Here is a 21339-nt window from a genome sequence, read left to right on the forward strand (position 1 = left end):
ACTAAAAGACAAATGGATTCACCTCTTGAGGAAGTCATTGAGAATGTATTTTGACCAATACTAGCAACAATAGCTACAAAGAGGAAGAAAATATATATTGCTGGTGAGAAGACAATACAAAGTTTCACAACGTGCAAATGTGAAAGGACCAATTATTTCATAGAATGGCTTGGGTTGGAAAGGACCTCAAAGATCATGTAGTTCCAACCCCCTGCCATAAGCAGGGAATCCACACATTAGATCAGGTTGCTGCTCAGGGCCTCATCTAACCTGGTCTTGAACACCTCCAGGGACAGGGCATCCAGAGCCTCTCTGGGCAACTTATTCCAGTGGTTACCACCCTCTGAGTGAAGAATTTCCTCCTGACCTCTAAACTGTATCTCCCCTCTTTTAGTTTAAAACCATTACCTGTTGTCCCCTTTTTGTTAAGGTACAGTTTTATTAAGCCACTTGAATCAAGTACTGCATTACAGGAGATCAGGCTCAGGAGCCCTTGGATTCCCAGTACTCAATTCTTGCTACTAAACTGAAGGATTTCATTGTACCCAAGGAGTTTATATCCTTTCCCATGGACTACTTAATTATCCTGTCTAGACAGAGAACACCTTCCTCTTGGGTTTATGAAAAGACTTCTGAGTATCCTACTCTTGACTTCAGATGAGATGAAGACTGCATCAAAGTACTAAAAAAAATTCTAACGGAGTCCTTGATATTAAGCCCCAGCTTCAAATTATTGAAGTGGAATCTGTGTTACCCTCCTTTGCACTTGATAATGCTTTCCAGAAGAAGGTAAAAGTGTCACTTTAAAATTGCAGAGTGCCAGTTCTAACTTGTTGCCTTCCTGTCTGGTTATAATGAGATCTTATTTACTTCCAAATAAGAAAAAAAAAAAATCCTCAAGGAACTGGAATTACTACATATCTGTGAGAATTTATCTGTTTAAAGCCCCAGGCAAAATATCATGGGCCTAACACTTCAGAGATTGCCATATAAAAATATATAAAAATATCAAAATAAAAAAACATCTATATACCTGGAGCTAAAGCCTTATACCCTGGAGAGTCTAGATAATTTATCAACTAACAGAGGATGGAAAAAATTAGTAAGGTGCAATTATAAAGGAAAATAACCAAAACTGTGTATTCTAAAAACACTTGTACTACCCACTCCAATATCCTTTGAATTATTATGAATACCACAATTCTTTAATTACTCAAGTGTTAAAGCTTTATTTTGTAAATCAAAAAACATGGCAGAAATTGTTCAAATTTCCTATTCATATCAGTTTCTTTTTAATTTATATTTTAATAAAAGTATGGAATTTTAAACTTGAGACATTTTCTGAAGAAGTGAGGAGATTACTGCATTAAAATACGCATGTATATATGTATGTTTGTGTATATACTTTGTAATACCTAAAGTAGCACCTTAAGAAAAATATCAGCTAAATATTCAGTTTGTCTAAATTGTTGTTAAAAACAAACAAACACAACACAAGAGGCCATAATTCCTCCCTTTTTGGCAAACAGATCTACTGCCAAACATCTACTTCACAGGTACATTTTTAAATTACTACAGAACAGCATACTATCCACCTTCTCACATATAAATGAGGAAGGGAAAAGAAAAGCTAGTAGCCAAAATCATCATCATTAAAATGAACAAACAAAAAAGTGAACACCAAATTTTCTTTAACTGACAGATTCACCTGACTTATCTAAAAATATTCAGAGCTACATTAAAAGTCTGAATTAACTTTTCAAAATACGTACAAAAAATATTCACACAAAAGGAAATTTTTTAAATAAACAGATGAGATAAATTAGATGAGGCATGCATAGTTATCTCATGATAAAATAGAAGAGCAAACTAATTAATAACAATGTTTATATTAAATATTTACAATAGGATGCTGTTATTCACATATAGTGGTACTTACATCCCTGTACAGCCAAATCTACAGCCCAAACCAAAGTCAGATGTGAAAGAAAGCACAACAATGTCAGTGAGTACTAGGACGTAGAACAAGGAAAGTGTACATTTTGTTCTTAATAAAATAAAGCTTTCAATAAATTTGTAGGCATAACATGCAAAAGTTTCACATAGAGAAGCTAGCAAATTGAGAGAGAAAGCTGTGCAGTCCACTCACATCTATGTAGTTGGCATTAATGTAATCTGAAGATGGATCATCTTCAACAGGCTGCAAAATCACCCTGGAGTGGTCATCTGTAAAAACCAAGTGGTTATGGTGCCTTTTTGAAGTGTGATTTTAAAGCAAAATATTATGGAGAACCCTCTAGAAAACCAAAATCAGCTGGCATAAGAACCTTACAATTTACAACCCTTAAATGTAAGTGTTTACACAGAATTACAAAGAGTCATTTTCTCTGAGGTCTCCAATTACTTCAAAAACATTCATTAAACTTCATTAACTGTAGCTGAAAGGTATCCCAGTGTAACATGGTGAAAAGACACAAAGAATCAAAGTTACTTGCTCAAAGTCCCTTTCAAAATCAGCTCCACTGATGAACATCTAGAAATCCAAAAATAATGATTACTGTTTCCTTACTTCCAGCCCCAGCCCGTTCAAGTTCATACTGACATGTTAAAGAAAATAAGGAAGTCACAAAGTAGCTGTTAGCAACACACTTTTGATTTGATGAAGGTAACTCTACCAGTTCAGGGACCTCTCCAATAGCTTCATTCCCATGCAATTGTAAAACAATACCAAATTTCATTACCTCAGAGGGTGAATCTAAACTACTGAAACTTTATGCCTAAAGACAAGAGACGGAACTTTCTGATATTAATCACATCTTTTATTCATCAGCTTTAAACTACTGCAGTTCAGACGTACCAACTACAAACCACATAAAACAGAAAAGTTTTGAAGCTGTCAGAATTACTTGAAATAAATTATAACTGGAGAAAACTACTGCGGAATTAACAAACAGATGACTGCTAGCTTGTCGCTATTATATGCTTACCACAGCTTCTACAACAGGGACGCATATGTGAAATTCAGCCTGAGTAATAAAAGAACGAAAGTTGAACTGTGAAGGACAAAAATCCTGGAAAAGGCACTGCCATCCTTCTCCGGTTGGGGTATTATGCAGGTATGCCACTGGAGACTTTTTAAGCAAGAGAGAGCACAGCACAGGTAGTACACAGCTATGTCTAGCACTAAAACCACGCACACTGATACTCACATGCTATAATGTTTCCATAGCGGTTCTTTGTTCTGTTTTGATCCTTCTTAGCGACATCCCAAGAAGCTGACTGCCCCTCAAAGAAACTCTATAAATAAAAATGTTCCGAAAGAAAACATTCCGACCATTAATTTATTTCCAAAACTAACAGTTTAAAAGAACTTCTCTACCATAAAGTAAGCTCAGCTTTGCTCATCTGCTCTGGTCACCCAGACGGCACCATGGTACAGAAATACATCTAGGGAGGCAGGGAGGCTCTCGCTCCCTGTGACTTTTATGGATCAATGGGCAAGTCATTGAGGGACTCCAGATTTCAAATCCTGGAATAGCTGGGAGGCTAAACATGCACAGACCCCCTTGTTATGGATGAACAACTGCAAGTTGAGATAACACAGGTAGATTGATCACCCTTCTTACAAGACACCATAATATATAGCCTCAGTTCAACAGCATTACATTACTTTCCTCACATTGCTTAGCACAGTGTTTTGTCTTCCTACAGAGACTTTGGAAGCCTCCTCTGCCAATGTTTAGTGGTCGTGTTGCTTTTACTCATGTCCCTCCCTCTAACCACTAGCAAAATTATTTTGTGTTTTCAAACTCTTCTTAAAAGTCTGATCTCTCAGTAGTGATAGACGAAGCTTTTGTTCTTCCTTGGGTTTTTCTTCATTGCCTGTAGGTATTTTACAGCTGTTGCAGGTCTATACTATTCCTTCCTTCCAGATGTTCTTTTATCCTGAGCGGGACAAGTTAGCTCCAGGAAGTATAGAGCAGCCACGGAAACAAAACTTTAACGCACACGCAGAAGCCCAAGCCAAAGCAAAGATGTTATGCATAGCAATAGAGACAGTAGTAAGCAGGACAACACCCGATATAGGATCAGGGACAACCCTCCCCCCAGCAGTCCTTGACACTGAAGGTAAGCAGAGTGTAACGAAGCGTATTTAAGTAAAAGAGAGGAAAAGAGAAAAATATTCTTTTAAAAATCACATATTTATTTATTCCAGTTCTTATGTTACAGTAGAGACAGCTGCAGAAAGGAGAGAAGGTTGAAAACTGAGTCAGAAGAGATTACTTACTCATAGAAAACTCATTTTAAACCTAGCTGTATTGCATGCGACCTTGGCAGTATCATTCCCATCTTTACTGTATGCACTGCCTGATATTCTAATTCCAAAGAATCAGAAACAGATTCACCGATCAGAAGTAAAATGCATCTGTACTCATCTACCTCCAGTGCTGGGAATTTTTGGTTTATCTTTGCTCAGGCAGGTCTAATTAGAAATTCAGGAAGTTTCTACCCTTGGCACTTCTTTACTGCTTCTCAGCTGGAGTTTAGCCCCAGTATTGCCCTACTGAGATGCTACAATAGAGTGCTTCCAGTCTGTGCTTCTGGCAAAACCAGCCAGGCTAAATCATTACTTTAACCTGATCCAGGAGATCTGCATGGAAGACGGCTAGGAAAACTCACATAACTAATTACAGCATTTCAACTAAGAAGCAGTGACAAAGGGGTGGAAATTCTTACAATATGTCAAAAAGATTCATCTGGGCTTGTCTTCTTATGCCCTGTAGAATACATACAGTATTTTTTCCAGGCACTTGTAATGACTCAAACCATTGGACTTCACTTACTATTTCACCTTTGGGTTAGATACCAAGGAATCTTAGGCCTGTTTATCTTTATTTTTTTTTTTCCACTTAATCCCATTACATTTAGTTGCATCCTTTTGTAATGTAATGTAAACAAAAGGCTGCAGCTTTCAAAGGGATTTTTGCTAGCAAAATATTTTGCAAGTTAAACCACCAAAGATCTCACCTCATACTCCTCTTTAAATCCATAGCTGTCAGAGGTCTTCATCAGGTTAATATGCTGCAGTAAGTCAGCCACTCTGATGGCAGGGTGCAGCTGCCCAGTCTGATACGGGGACTCTGTGCCTTCACACAGATAACGAGGAACATCCAGGAGGCGACTGGATTCTGCTGTTGCGCTATGATTTTCATCTGCGTTCACAAGAAAGCAATGCATTAGGTACCCATGGGGCAATAACACCTGCTGCTATAAATATCAAGATCTATTTTCAGTCTCTTCCTTCAAAAACATGTCTAATTTCCGCGAATGCGAAGTACTTACTCCCCAATACATAAATCCTGGGAAGTACATAAAATAATTTAACTGCAAACACATACAAAAGTTGGCTATCCTTCATTCTGCAATAGAGATGCCTGAAGGGCATTTTATTTGGAGCTACACAACTTTATGACATTCATGTTCTTGGGAACTCCAGCCTCGATCACCAAAAGTAACTTTTTTAATGACTAATATGTATCATTGAAAATACTACACCTTAAAGAATAAATTAGAATAACTCTGTAGTGGTATCAGCACATCATTTGTCTAAAGCCATCAAACGGTAAATTGAGATCCAACTAAAAAAATTAAGCAATTTTGTTACAGCTTCAGAACATCAGCTCCATCTGGGAAGAAGAATCAACACTTCAGAGTGGTCATTTTAACTCAGATATTTTAGTAGAGAAATAAAACTGGGGGTATGTGATTTGAGCTGCAATTTTTACTCTGTATAAACAGTCTCCTTCATTGTCCTGTGTTTCTTTTATCAAAACCAAACACCAGAACTCGAGGAAATGATGACACTTAGTCAGTCTCTTCTGTGAAACATTTTTTTTTTTTTTTAATTAGCAATCAGCAATGTAGGTGAATTTAGAGAAGAAGAAAAATTGTAGTTGAAATCTTTAGGAGTGTAGCAACAGAAACGAGCAGTGGATACCTGACCACTCGCATATTTCTTTGCAATCAGTCTACCATTTCCCTTGCAAAGGATTCAGGAATTAAAACTCCAGGAAGAAAAAAAAAAAAAAAAAAAGAGGGGAGAGATGGATGGACTCCCCAAGGGAGATTCTGCCAGTGCAAAACCTGTTAATGCCTTCCAAAATGAGATCTCCTAGTAAGAAACCCGTTTCTTTGAACTGTCACACAAGTTGCTAATTTCAGTACATTTATGCCTCACTAAACTGCTCAATAATGTGAGTGACACACAGCAGTCACTCTTTATTGTAGTGTCACACATATTAAATGATACACATTTCTAACCACCTCAGGATTTTCAGTTTCCCCCATTCCTTGATGTATACTTACCAGTAATAGGCACTTTAACCCATTGAAGCAGCAAAAAAACAATGAGTGAACAGAACATAAGAAATTTATTTCAGGACAATATTAGAAAATGACTAAAAGAAGATGGCATTAAAAGTTGTTAAAGCTTCACAACAGGCAACAATGAAAGCAGTTTTAAAAATACAAGGGCCATATTATGCTATCAGTATAGCAATAGGGACTTGAGAAAAGCAAAATTGTCACACTAACTCTGTGCTAATGTACAAAGAATGGAGTGTGGCATTAATAAGATACACATGAAGAAAAAGACATCTAGTACAGCTACAGAATGAAAACAGCTTCACACAAAATAAAATTTTCTATAACTTAGAGTCCATACAATTTTGCTCATCTCTAAATAAAGCAGAGGAAAACTGTGTTGTGATGCTGGGCCAAGTAAGTTATGTGGAGAAGAAGCATGCCAAGTGATCTCAGCTACCCCAACCCCTTCTACATGGTGTGCCCAGAAGCTTGTCTACCTCTTTTCACTGTTTCAGTCCCTGTAATGAATAATATTACCTCTTCCAACAAGCATTGCTTTGCTTGTAGCAGGAGACTCTCATGCCCAAAACACCACTACCAGTAGATGGAAACACAGACAGGACTGTTAATCTGTTCTTCAGTTAATCCCTTGTTTTTGCTGTTCACAGCTGCCTATGTCTGGTTATCTACCACAACACAGTGGCAGCAGATTGGCCTTTGCAATATGCTCAAAGCCCAAATGAACTGTTAGGAATAGCTTATTCAGTATCACCAGACCGTATCTATGTAACTTGTGTGAGCCTGAAATGAAGCTAAAGGATATGAAAGGGCTTACAGGAACAGACTTGTTTTTAAATAAACTGTAAATCGATTGATGTAATTTTAGTAAGTATTGAGGATCACTGAGTCTAAGCCATTGCTCTTTCAGGCACCTGTGACATTTCACCTCTCCTCACAAACTTGTTAAACCTTGGTTAGGTTTTCTTGGGTCTAAAGTGGAAAACTCAAGCAGATGGTCATAGACTTTCTAACCATGCTTAACTGTTATTATATTAATGAGAATGCCATTTGCAACATTACCAAAAAGAAATGGGCAGAATATGGCTTGATAAATCTCCCACACGGTGAGTACACACTACCTTGGCAAAGACCAAAGACCACTCAAAAAGCAGTAAATAATGATTTGCTGTCAGTCTCAGAAGACAATTGAAATGAATATCTGCAAAGGCTCCTCCTTTATCAGTATCTTTACCTACAACTTGCATAATGGGATAGAAAATGCCCTGAGTATATGGGCAGAGGGCACAAGCAGTTTGCAATTACAGGATCAAATTTCACAGTTATCTTGATTATTTGGGACACATGCAAGAATCAACAAGGTGATTAAACAAAAAATGAAACATGTGGTGTGTGGAAAAGGGAAGTCGATATAAAGCTACAAAATTGACTAGTGAACAGGGTAATGATAGTTGGGATTTTAGAGGATAACTCAATACAAGTCAACTACATGAGCACAAGACAATACATGGTTCAGGCAGCAGGGACACTAAGCAGGATGTAGGAGTACCTATTCCACTCTACTCAGCACTGAGACATCTCCTAAGAGCTGTACCTGATTTGGGGCACCACAATTTAAAAATTCAGGCTATGGGTTGGAAAGTGTTCAGAGGAAAAGAATGACAAAAATTTTTAGAAAACGTCAACTACAAGATAAAGAGTGAAAGAACTGTGTCTAACTCAACTGGAAGAGACAACAGAGAATGTATGACCCTTTTAATAGATAAAACACTGTTTTACAAGGACAGGAGTGTGTCAGTTCTCTGTATTTTTTGAGTCTCTCAAAAGGAAATAGGTAAATTAACAGCAATGAAGATTTAGATTAGACAATTAAAAATTAGGAGTGGGAAAAACTAGGAGTGATTAGTAATAATACTCAGTTAATACTAACTAGTACTCAATCAGAAAACAGAGTTTTGGTCCCAAATTCTTAAAACAAATAGCAAAATCAATTGCCAGAAACAGTCTAGATTGTAATTATACTAAACCATCTCAAAACAGAGGAAGGATTAAATTGTTTCCACATCCCTTTAAACTTCACTTCTAGGAATCTAACTTTCAACCTCAGTTTATATTCATGTCCACTTCCTGATATTTGTCTTTTATCCTAAAATAACCTCAGCAACTGACTGAAACTCAATATTGCACACTGTCTTTATCATACTAAAAATCTGGGTACAAATTACACTTTTATTTTTGCATTTTGGTTTTAAACTCAACACTTAAAAAAAATGTTTACAGTGTTAGATTTGGCATAGAAATAAACAGCCTGGCCACTCCCAACATCCGTTTCTCTTTTTGAAGTAATCACAAAGTTGAGAAGCTTACTAATTAAGGTCAATTGAAACATGTAATTAATATAGCAATACAAGGATATTTGTACAGAACCAACGCATGAAGTTGTTTCTCTTGGATTTTATAGATGCTTTTTCCCTTTTACATTTTTCTTTTTATTAAACAGTTAGAAAATTAAGCTTTGGGTGCCAAGTAATACTAATACAGATCTTTTTTTTTTTTCTTCTTTTTTTTTTTTTTTAATGTCTCTATTAAGTTAAGAGAATTCTAGTTTCACATGTTAGCTCATCTGAACTCCATTTCAATGTCCTAGGGAGAAAAGTTTCAGCATTTTCGATTTATCTATTTACTTATTTATTCTTCAGTTAGCACTGACTACGAATAACTTCTTAACGAGAACATAAAACATTTTTTATTCTAAAAGCAGTGCCAGTTTAATTCTAAATTGATAAACTGAGTGTAAAGTTATTTTGTGACAACAGCATAGCTATCTTTTACATTAAACACGCTGTTTCAATGTTCAACCATGCAAGGAGAGGAAACTCATGCAGGAATGGATAATGAAGGACTACGGTCCTCACCTAACACAGCTGTCGGCACAAGTGGATCATTGGGCACTGTAGGAAAACAAAGCTCATGAAGAAATACATTACCCTCAATTTGTGTATTTTTAAGAATAAAAACAACATACTTAAAGAGAAAAAAATCCAAGTGATAACTAAATCCTATTAATTTTGTTACAACAGAAAAAAAAAACACAGAATGAATACAGAGTTCCATCCTGAATAAAAGAGAAATGAAAGGCAGTGATTTTGGACTTCAGAAATGTAATGATAAAGGCAAAGAGATCTTACTGAAATGAAATAAAGAAGGCATTACATGCAATTTAGTTTTTGAAAGGGCTCCTCCTTCACTATTGTTCTTTCTTCACAATAAAGGTTTGTATTCATAGAACCAGGTCCTTTCCTTTTAAACCCATTCACTCATGTAATGCTTGAATATCTCATCTCAAAATAAAATGGTATTTCTTTAAAGTCTTCCAAGTAATTTAAAAAAAATGCATATTTACAGTTAATAGCTTTTTTTAAAAAAAAAAAAAATAATAGTGCTATAATAAAGATACCGCTCTTAACGATTATAGGAAAACCACAGATACACAGATGTAAATGTTTGAATAAAATGCACAGAATTTTATCATTTGTTATAACTAGAACTGTGCAGAGACAAATAAGCTGTCTCAGAAAGGAATGTCAGAATCCAGAATTTGGTTTTGTTCCAATGTGGAACAAAAAATTAAAATATCAACAGCTCTGTGACAAAATGGAATTCTAATTCTGAAGCAATCTGTCTAATAGTTTGTCCCAGAGCTGAAACCCTGGAAACCTGAATAGTTCATTGCCTCAGAACAGATGATGGTCTAGGGAATTGAATCCTCCAACACCCCAAAAATCACATACCTAGGAAGCTGGAAAACAGTGGCGCCATACTCTTTTGCCAACCAACCAGGACAGCTGCAGTGGCTGGGGCTTGTGGGCTCTTGGCTTCAGGCTGATCCATGCAGAAGGCTGCCCAAGTGCCTGGCAGCCCCAGCTCACTGATAGCCATGTAGGTTCCTGATGGATACTTTGCCTGGGATCCACAATAACTTAGGCCAAATCAAACTGTAAAGCTGTCTCCGTGAATTTCAGTGCCAATAAGACATCAAACTTAGGGGAATTTTCAAACAGTTCTAGCTAAAACTGTGCACAAAAACTCACTAACCTACCATTTTTAATTGATTATGAGATGCTTTAAATGTTAGCACTCTGCAGTTCTGCAGTTTGGTAAGCTTCAATAAACAGCCATAACCCTCTTCCAAACTCCATTTTACTTGAAATAATCAGGGAATAATTTAACAGCCTAAAGGGGTGCGTTTTGCAGAGGCATCATAAGCAGTACGGGAGACAGGAGAAGGGAGATGGGAGAAGGGGTGCCATGCCCAAAAGATAGAAAGTTCAGAAGCAGCTCAGACTGCTCAGAACTGTTTAAAGCCAAGCCCAGAAGTACATGGTGCCGTGAGGTCATGTTACTGCCAGCTCTGTGGTGGAACTTGTTTAGAGATACAGTCAGTGGAGTATCTCCCTTTTGTGTAAGCCATAGAGCAGATGCTGGAAGGCAGGCAGGCTGGACTTTCAGTGGTAGCTACAACCCAGACACTTAACAGTCAGAAACCCAAACTGCCAAACTTTGTCAAAACCAGACATCTGACAAGACTACAATAAAGAAATACAAATATAGAGAAAATCTGCTGGTATATTAACAAGCTTGATCCTAAACTTCACAAACAGCAATGAAAATTGTCAATGTTTCCTTCTGTTATAATATCCTTACTGCCAAAATAAAGAAATTAATTTGGACCTCAGATTATTATTCATTACAGACATGGTGTTATGCAGTAATATTTAACATGTTGGTATTAAATGTCCTCATGAAGGAAAACTATTTCAGAATTTGAGACATTTATGAAATGCATTTTTTCACTCGGAACAACAATGCATACTGAAAGTACATAAAAATATTTAAATAATTGTCCATACACCACTACCGATAACATATGAATATCCTTATTCAACCCTTGCATATACCTGTCCTTCTAGCAAACCTGGAGATTAGAATCATTTTCATAAAAAAAATAGAACTGTTTTCCATGTTCCTACATGGAAACCTACTCTCTGGAATATCTTTGACTGTTGTACTTACATCTGGGGCTGAAGTTATGAGAATCCATAAATGTGATAGAAAGGGGATCCTCTGCATGCAGGGTGCTCTGGTCAGCATAACTTCTGTCCATTGCATTCACCATGTGTGTCATTTCCTGTCGGGTGGTTCCCATGGCATCCTTGCGCTTCTTTGCGAGTTTGCTGCCCAGCCAAAAGAAAAAACCCCAACCACCTTAATGTTTGATGAACATTGATGTCTATGATAATAATTATCTATAATCCAAATGACTGAAAAGTTTGGCTGGTTTTCCAGCACGAAATCGATAAAACTATGCACCCTGCTATAAAAGAGTTATGACAGTATGTTTTCCGTACACACATGAATGCTGTAATTAAAGTTCTAACTTCTGTACCCTGATAATATCTTTTTCCTGCAGAGTAATTACACTAATATAAACAAATTAGAGAATATAATTACATTTTAACTGAAATGAAAAATAAGAAGCATCTGTGCGTGCAGTTTTATCAACCATCTCCATTTAAATGTGTTTTGATTTTATAAATGGATAAATCAGTCCCCTTGGTTTCCTTATTAGGAAGAAATCATTTAACCTTCTGAATTACTTTGTTAGTTTATAAAAACAAACAACACACAACCATGAAATAACAAAAGAAACATAATTATTCAATATGGATTCACATTACCTTTTATGTTAGAAGTCGTTCCTCCCATTTGGTACAAAAGATATGACATGATACCATGCTATCTTTGCTCCTGACACTGAACTTTTGTTATTTAAAAAACAAACAAAAAGCTCCTCACCATTCTGCATGCTGTTTGGGGATAGCTTACATTTTGATACTAACAACCTTATACTCAGTATCACAGCAAAGCTGCTAGCAAAACCCAATTTGTACAACTAACCCCCCAAATTAACAGTCAGTGCCCTTGAAGTGCACACTTAAGTGATATCTCTCAGATCTTTCCTTTTGATTAAGAACTGAAGTAACTTTCACTGTCCTCAGAAGTCAGATGGAAGCAGACTATATTTTAATTATCACTTTCAGACAATATTCTTAAAGCACAACCTCAAGTAGTACAAAGTATGAAAAGCAGCTTAAAATGAACCTTGGTTCTTCAGTAATCTGTAACATACATTAAACTGTTCTGTAATCTCAATATTTTCTTCCAGTTTTCATCTGAAGCTTTTAATTGTAATGTAGCAGATAGCCAGCTTATTAGGATAAATCTGACACTACATGGGAGAGACACAATCATCACTGAAAATACTATATTCTCAAAAATATATGTTTAAAACACAGCTTAATTTCATGAGTCTTTTCTACATGAAGTACTGTGAGATATCTGGGTAAGTGTTTGCACAGCACTGATCTTACATTTCTGTACATAAAAGGACCGTATGCTGTATTCTCTGACAACTTTTAGGATTCTGTGCTGCATTCTAGTATTAGTAGACAAAAAGAACAATAGTGGAAATTATCAACCCCTGTACATGTTAAGCCCTGGGAACATCCACCAGAAATGACCTACATCATTCTCTAGGTGAGCAAGCACTTTATATTTTGTGTATTTTCTTCCCCAGTGTTGGAGAACTCTCTCTCAATAGTCTTGGTTCAGAATAAGGGGCTAAAAAGTAGACTACAGATGGACAAAGCACACCTGAAAATAACAAAGTTCTTCCACTAATCAGACTCATCTCCTTGTGTTTTTTTTTTTTTTTTTTTTTTTTCTTTCCCCTTTCACAGTATAATGGTTGTTTTTTGCAACTCCTCTTTTTTTGCAACCAAAATCCCAAAGGTGGTCTCTAAGCTTATCATTTTTCATCAAATCTTTGTAGTGTACATGAGAATTCTGTATATTTTAGTTGTTCAGTGAAAAGTAAAAAGCAAACAAACAAAAAAGCACCCAACAATAACAAAAAAAGCAAAACACAAACCAGTGACAGCTGGATGTCTCCCCTGAAATGCATTATTTTCAATGTTTACTCCCAACATTCATATTTACTTAAGAAAAGTTAGTTTCAACAATACTCTGGTTGAACAAATATTTTAAATGAATATCACCAAAACTTCCAGAAGCGAAACTGCTTGAGCTTTATAACTGGTTCTCAGTGCTATCAAAGCTTTCACAAAACTGGCATTTCTAGTTCAGACTTTTTTTTTTTTTTTTTTTTTTTTTTTTTTAAGTTTCAAAGCCTTTCAGATATCCTCCGTACACTGAAGACTGTATTTTTCTAAAGCCACCTCAGGAATGGAACAAAAAGACTATTACATCTCATCTGTCGACTGTATTAAGCCCTTCTTTGAAGCATCGCTTTGTAACAAAACTTGCTAGCTACGCTAAATAAATCAACAGCTATTAAGCTTTCAAGTTATTAGCTTATTACAGTAGCTAGGTTTCTAATTCTTATGCTCTGCTTCAAATTCTAAAAAGGCCCATTGTGTTCTAGCACCGCTGCTCAATGTGAGGACAATTTTATTGTTTAACAGCTCCCGACTCCCTGTAGGCTTGACTTTTTTTTTCCTTTATTCGGCTAAAGGCATATGCAATCGATGCTTGACACCAGTTAAGCAAATCATTATGTAGCACTCAAGGCTGGCAGAAGCATGAAGGGTTCTCCTTCCATGCCGAGGGACCCCGTGGCCTGACCCTGTGCAGGTGGGTGGTGTGGTGGGAGCTGGAGGGGAGAAGCACTCCATCCGTTCTAGCGTGAAACTCTGCAGTTAATTATCTCTGGCTGAAGCAATTGTTATTTAACAAGGAAATTAGAATTTGTCACAATAAACTGGAGAATGGCAGTTAGCTAAGCCAGCTTAGTTTTTTTTAATTTTCAAGTTTGTTTAAAGAAGTCTTAATCTGCTTAAAAATGTAGTAGAGCGTCACTATCAGACACCACCAGTTCATCAAACGAGTCGAGTGCACTCTTAGATCCTTCACTGAAGTCAAGGGCTTTATGCATTTCTTTAAAATCAAGAATGTGTTCAACTGCTTTGCTCAGTCACAGTCCAAACCGCTGCAGCCCTCACAAACTCACTTGGGCACCACCACATAGAAAAACACCACTTTCACTTCAGTGAAGCAAAACGTTAGGCAAACCAGCGTCATACAGTAAGATCCACACTTTAAAATGTGTCTGCAAAGCACCTGACAATCCAATCAACAGGTACAGACCTCTTCATAAAATATGTTTCTGATAAAAATAAATAAATAAATACAAATCTGAAACTGGTAGGGCGGCAACCTGTTTGTAAAGGTCTGGCATCTGGGCATCTGTGGAGGCTAAGTGCTGCATCAGCCACTTCTGACCTGATTCACTGAGAAAGCAATTTGTGATTTACAAGCACAGGTCTCTACCTAGGAAATCAGAAAGCAGATTTTTTTTTCTTAGTGTGATGTGTCAATGTGAACCATAATGCAAATTAAATTATGATTACAATAAACTAAAGTGATAGTTATGGGAAAAACTAGCAAAAAGCAAAAGTGTCAATATACAGTTAGAAATACAATATCCCTTAAAAAAAAAAATAAAAACAAACCAGACTAAGAATAAGAGAAACAATGAAATAAGCAGTTTTTCAAACCTGAGAATAAGGAGAGATAATTATCAATAAAACTTTAGGCAAATTACAAAGACTTTTCCTTTTTTTTTTTTTTTTTTTTTTTTTTTTAAAGGGATACTGCATCTTTAAAACATGTAAAATAGTAAGTCACCCGTATTCTACTTACAGATAGTAGGAGTAAGAATAGTAGCTCCTCCTGGCAAGCAAATCACAGACAGTGGAAAAAGAGAAGCAATGGTGAATGAAAAGCGTGACTCTGTCACATTCAATAAAGCAGAGAAATGTGCGTTTAAAAAAAAAAAAAAATTGAAAAATTCATGTTTCTTTGGTTAGCATTTCAACTTGCTCATGCACAAACTAGGCTTACTTTGCCATGCAATTTTAAAAAAATACATTAGCATATAAAAATGATTGTTTTTTTAGAAAGATCACTTGAGAAAATTACATGCTGAGATTTCATTTATTGCCAAAAAAATTGAAAATTAAATGGATTGTGTACTTTCAACATGCAGTTCAGCATAATATAATGATCACCACCTAAATGTCATGACAAGTGAACAGCTGTGTACAGATCTTGTGCAGAAAATATGCTTTTTACTTTTCAGTTACAAAAAATAAAGATTGCATTAATAAATACAGCTAATCAGAAATTTCATGTAATTCATTTCAACATCTTTTTTGGTACACAGGTGTATACATATATGTTTGTATACATGTTATATGTAGCTATATGAGTACACACATTTTAGAGGATGACATTTACAACAGGTATGTGTGTACTGACATATACCACACATTCCCTGAATACAAACATACACTTTATATTTTAAACTCTTATAATTGGAAATGCTGATGTATTCATGCTAAGCATTAAAAATATGGAAGGTAACAAATGGAAGGAAATGAAATACATTTGGAAATAGTTCAACAATGACTAAAAACAAAACAAAACAAAACAAAATGGCATTGCTTGTTAAAGATGCAGTATCCCTTTTCTTAGTTGGTTTGATTACTCCAGTAAAACTCCACAAGAGCTGTTAAGCACTTAATTCAGTAAAACTTCAAACCAATTCATACAAAATGATGAGGAGAAGCCTAAAACATCTCAAGCACATGAAAAAAACTGCTTAGTACTCCATTTTAAAATAAAAAATAATGCTGCATTTAATCAGATTTAGGTATCTATGGTAGTGCGTGAGGCTTTAGAAAGCAAAGAAGATGCAGAAACCATTGTTTTATTGATGTTTCTGTGTAATAACTTTGTGGTCAATTCAGGCATCAAAAGGGATACTACATAATGGATCAGTGAACATGTGCACTACAGCAGATGATTAAAACTGATCAGTTTTCAGTCCCACCACGCTAACTGAGGTGTGTTTATGTATGTGTGAATGTGTCAGTGTTGGGATGACTGCTCCTGGCTTGCTTATACGAATAGCCCTGGTTCACTAAATGGACTAAGTTACCTCAGGTGTACAGTCTGTGCTTGTCACAAGAGACCCTGACTAAAGCTGAGATTAAAAAAAATTGGCCCACTTTCCCGTGGGAGGGGAGGACCCACCTACAAAATACACAACAGACAACCAATTAAACTACCATGATGAAAAATTACCAAACATTAAAGATTCATTAAATGGGTTAATTTCACACCTATTTTGAATACAGAATAGTAGAGGAGCTTAGAAATGTTATGTACTTTAGAATGATGATCAAGTATCATTCCCTAAGAGGGTCCTGCCTTCACAGGGTCAGAGAAGGGAAGGGAGAAAGGGAAAATTTTAAGGTATCATTTCACTGGCATAATTAACTCACTTTCATCAGACAACTAAAGTACGAGTCTCAAATGACTCAGAATGCACGAGCTAAAAAGGACAGTACAATCAAATCAAACAAATGGAGTTTGTGCCTATTTGTTTTGTTACTTGCAGAACTAGCCAAACCCACCTGGAAGTGACTGACAATACACATCAGAAGACATTCTCTCTCTCTTTCTCTCTCTCTCTCTCTCTCACACACACAGTCGTCTATTAAACATGAGGGGAGCACTGCAACACACAGCAAGAAGATGGCACTCCCCAGCACGTATCTCGCAATAATCATATAAAATTGAGATTGCTTCCTGAAAGCTGAAAAACAACTTGTTGGTTTTGTTCCTCAAAAGTTGTGTAAATAAAGAAAACTGCCTGACTGCATGTCTTTTTTTTTTTTTTTTTTTGCACATGATGGGTTGGATCTTTTGCATATGTGTTAATTCTCAACCACAGAGGTAAACAACAGAGAAAAGTAAAAGTGATTTTGGGAAAAAATCACATATGTAGCTAACTAACACAGAACACTGTAAGCATACCTAATGTTTCTAATGCAGACGTTTCTTCTCCAAGTTATATACCTCCAGGGATAATCGTAAAGAGGCAATAAATTAAAAAAAATCTAATGGAAACCAGTAATTATAACATATAGAATGATCTTAGGCACAATTTTAATGTTTTCTTACTTTTTAAAAAGAACAGAAAGCTGTATTTTCAGAGGAACATTTGCAACAATCACAAATATACCCTTCATTAAGAATTCTGCAGAGGGAAAGGGAAGGCAGTGCACAACCCCCTGGAAGACAAAGGTCTCATTCTACGCAAGAGCAAAACAGTTCGTGCACTGTGAAGGGCCAGGACGGGCCAGGGAAAGCGTGCAGAGAGAGAAAAAAAACCTGTATCAGGAGCTACGGTGCTATGGCTACAGATTCATAGAGACATGTTATGAACTTTTATGCCAGGTTAAGAGTTACAACTACTGGGAAGTCAACACTCTTAAAAACTGCACAAGCAAGGCTTTATCACAGTTTACACGCAGCAGCGCTTTGTGCTGAAACACAATTTACACGCAGCAGTTTTTTGCTGAGTTCTCATTTTACAGTTCCCAAAGATGGCGCTATTGCTTATTTTCTAAGGAAGCAGTAAAAAATTAAAATTCATTCAGATAAATACACTTTTAAACAATTTCATGCGCTAAGGACTCACTAGATAATTTTACAGTGATGTGGTATGACTTTTAAGAAAAAAACTAGGTCTACAAGAGCATAAACAGAGTTGTATAAAATTACATTATTTTGCAAGTTGGATAATATATGGATACAAACAACTCATTAGAGCTGCATATAGAAAACCAAATTCATTAGGTGATTACAACATAAAAAGTGCAGTAAGTTACTCTTATTTTGCCTCAAAAAAAAATAGGATCCATTAATTTCAATTCCACTCATTCTAATGTTTTATACATTCCTCCAACTGCAACTTATAACCACTTGGAAATGAGTAAGTATGAGAAAAAATATAGTTATTGGACCGCAAATATAAAATAATTCTCTCTTTAAATCCATCATAAGAATCACAGAGAAAAGGAAAAGGAAAAGGAAAAGGAAAAGGAAAAGGAAAAGGAAAAGGAAAAGGAAAAGGAAAAGGAAAAGGAAAAGGAAAAGAAAAAGAAAAAGAAAAAGAAAAGGAAAAGGAAAAGGAAAAGGAAAAAAGAAAAAGAAAAAAGAAAAAGAAAAAAGAAAAAGAAAAAAGAAAAAGAAAAAAGAAGGAAGGAAGGCAGGAAAAGCAGGAAATTCAATGAACTCATCCAAAAGCTGATGTGAATTACTGCTCCTGAAACTTTATTTATTGATTTTTTTTAAAGACCTGTAAAAAAAAATCCATTTAGTTATTGTTGTTTGATGTAGAGGACAAAAAAGTGGGATCTTCACAGATCGTTTTCTTACCTTTTTTTGACGATTAGTATGACAACAAGGAGAAGCAGGATGAATACCAGAATTCCAGCACTTATTCCTGCTATTTTCACCACTCTATCTGTCTGTTTTGCTGGATCCGGAATCACCTCAGGTTCTTCTGTTGCTGCTGCTAAATGAATCAAAACAAAAGTTGTGTAAATTTTGTAAGTACTAGAGACATGAAAATTAACATTGATGATAATCTCCACTATTTGTGTATGTTAATATAGTAGCCAAAATATGGATACATGCATTGCGTGGCCAAAAGATGGCTATATATTCATATATGTATATAGATACGCTATCCATTTCAATCTATACGACATATACATCTGCAACACCAAGTATGTGTGTATAAAGGTGCGTATATGTAATCTCATGTGTACAGAAGTGTTACATGCATCTGGATTTTCAAACACACTACTGTATTTATTACAAACCAGAGGTATGTTTTTTACAGAGACAATCTATCAATTGAATCACCATTTCTACCTTCACTGTTACTTTTTCAGATACTAAATGTAGAATATTATCACAGAAGAGCAAGATTATGTAACTCAAAAACAGTAAATCAAGCTTTCTTAACAAAGATGCAGCCGGCACCCAAAACTCTAGTCCTCTCTCACATCCAGCTCCAGTTCACCTTTGTTGACTAATTCACCTAGCAGCATCTGTTCTGAGACCTGCATCCTATAACGTAAATCAGTTTTACTGTAAGTATGACTTGAAATTTTGATTCTCCACATAAGGCCATCCACAACTGTAAGCCTAGTCAGCAGTAGTTTTATTTCTGTGTATGAGCCCTGAAAAAAAATCACTGTTCTATACAGAGATGAAACCACTCTGTAACACAGCTGACTGGGCTGAGGCCACAGGTTACAGCAGAGAGGAAAACAGAATGTTTCAAAATGCACAGCCATTCAGTCTGCACCTTGCTACATCACAGTCTAGCATACAAAGGATCAGGAACATGGGATTTTTCAGCCTGGTGGAAATATCAAAAATTATTAATAAGTTTCAGCCAGGGGTAAAATCCCATGAGGTGTTTACTTGTAAAACAGCTAACAGTTCTTCAGTTTTCTGGTTCCTCCTCACTTTCCAACTCTGTGGCTCAATGCTTTGCCTTTCCCCTGCTCCCAGGTATGGGTACCTTCTCTCGCTCTCTCTGGCCAGTTTCCCCTCCCTCTCTAACAGGTGCACAGCAGATGCCACTCAACCTCTCCCCTCTCACAGCAGCCACATGTGAAGTATATACAAGTCAGTGGTGTCACTGTGCCTATGTTGTTACATACCAAGTGTCCTTTACACTGAAACCAAAATGCTTCTCAGGAGACCAACAAAATGAAAAAGAATGATAAACTAGGTAAAACCACACCAGAGAAAGACTATCATTCCCTCAAAAACTTCCTCAGAGCTCCTCTCAGAAAACCACTGGAGTCAAGAGCAGTGATAATTACAGCCTAATGCTTTCTGATTTTAACCATATTACTCACAACATTTCTATTTGGGCTTCCTGTGCTGAAAGACTAATACCTTTTGAGGGAAGGATCAGGCTGTATTTAAAAATATTTCTCTATTACTTGCTTCCATAACCTCCACCACAGCAGTATCTTAACCACTTACTAACACCTTATTCTCAGAGGTAGGAATGTGCTGTATTGCAGACACCTCTGAAAGAGCTGGGCAGACAGTGAGAAATCTGGCAGTGTTTTAATCATAAAGCTTAATCAGCATCATAAGACTTCATCACCATCATCATCTCTGTCCCCTACAGCTTGAACTCTATCCACCGAGAAATACTCTGTGTAAATACATGTCTGTCTGTACCCTCGTTGGACTTGATATTGAACATTCTGTTTGTTTTATGTGTGTTGTTCACATGTCTGGGGGCAAGAGTCTGGATCAGGCAAATGGTGTGTGTATGTGTAGCTGCATACACATAAAATACTCTCAGACAAGCTAGAAGTAATGCCAGCGAACCATATGATGCTGTCTAACAGGAAATGATGGGGATGACTTTTGAGGTGGAATTGAAAGAATAAGGTGTTCAAGATTCTCAACACTCAAAATCAATCAACTGGCAACCTACTGGGTTGAATATGACAAACGTGAACGAACATTTGAGAAGTAGAAGAGCTGAAAGGCCAATGGAAGTTAAACTATAAATGGCTTTATGTGTGAATGGGAAAAAACTCATGTTTATTGTACGGGATACTGAGAAGCAGCAAGGATGTGGGAATGGAGGAGAGGGATCATGCTGGAGCACAATGGGAGCTGTGGGGTGTGGAACCACCTCGAGTACCGTGAGTGCGGCCATGTAGCTGTGACCATGCAAAGGTAAGAACTACTCAAGCTGCAAAATAACAAAGGCCTGTACAAGAGACTTAGTTGTGTGAATGGATGTATGGAGATTTAAGGTCCAGTCTCTGAGACATTGCAAAATATGAATTACAAGAACTGGATGTGACTTGAACATGCACTTTGAAAGCTGAAGACTCAAGAATGCATCCAAAGCAGAAGCTTTGACCCATGATGAGGATGGTGGTATTTTCACAGGAGTATTAGCAAGAGATGAGT

At 36.5% G+C, this 21339-nt stretch overlaps 1 protein-coding gene across 11 annotated transcripts in view; it reads right to left on the reverse strand.

The window, feature by feature from the left end:
* The window catches only part of PTPRK (protein tyrosine phosphatase receptor type K), a 413276-nt gene that overhangs the window by 22001 nt on the left and 369936 nt on the right, over positions 1-21339 (reverse strand). Inside the window, exons 14-22 of one of the 11 annotated variants that reach the window (XM_084515260.1) lie at positions 18754-18892; positions 17347-17388; positions 15166-15195; positions 11458-11618; positions 9300-9335; positions 5029-5213; positions 3210-3297; positions 2150-2226; positions 1940-1957 (exon numbers count right to left, since the gene is read on the reverse strand). In XM_084515260.1, coding sequence (XP_084371386.1) covers positions 1940-1957; positions 2150-2226; positions 3210-3297; positions 5029-5213; positions 9300-9335; positions 11458-11618; positions 15166-15195; positions 17347-17388; positions 18754-18892 — 776 coding nt within the window. Of the gene's footprint in view, positions 1-1939; positions 1958-2149; positions 2227-3209; positions 3298-5028; positions 5214-9287; positions 9336-11457; positions 11619-15165; positions 15196-17346; positions 17389-18753; positions 18893-21339 lie in introns of all 11 variants that reach the window. The other 10 variants (XM_084515257.1, XM_084515262.1, XM_084515261.1 and 7 more) reach the window with 10 other exon arrangements.

This window comes from Aythya ferina, assembly GCF_964211825.1.
Source record: "Aythya ferina genome assembly, chromosome: 3".
NCBI lineage: Eukaryota > Metazoa > Chordata > Aves > Anseriformes > Anatidae > Aythya > Aythya ferina.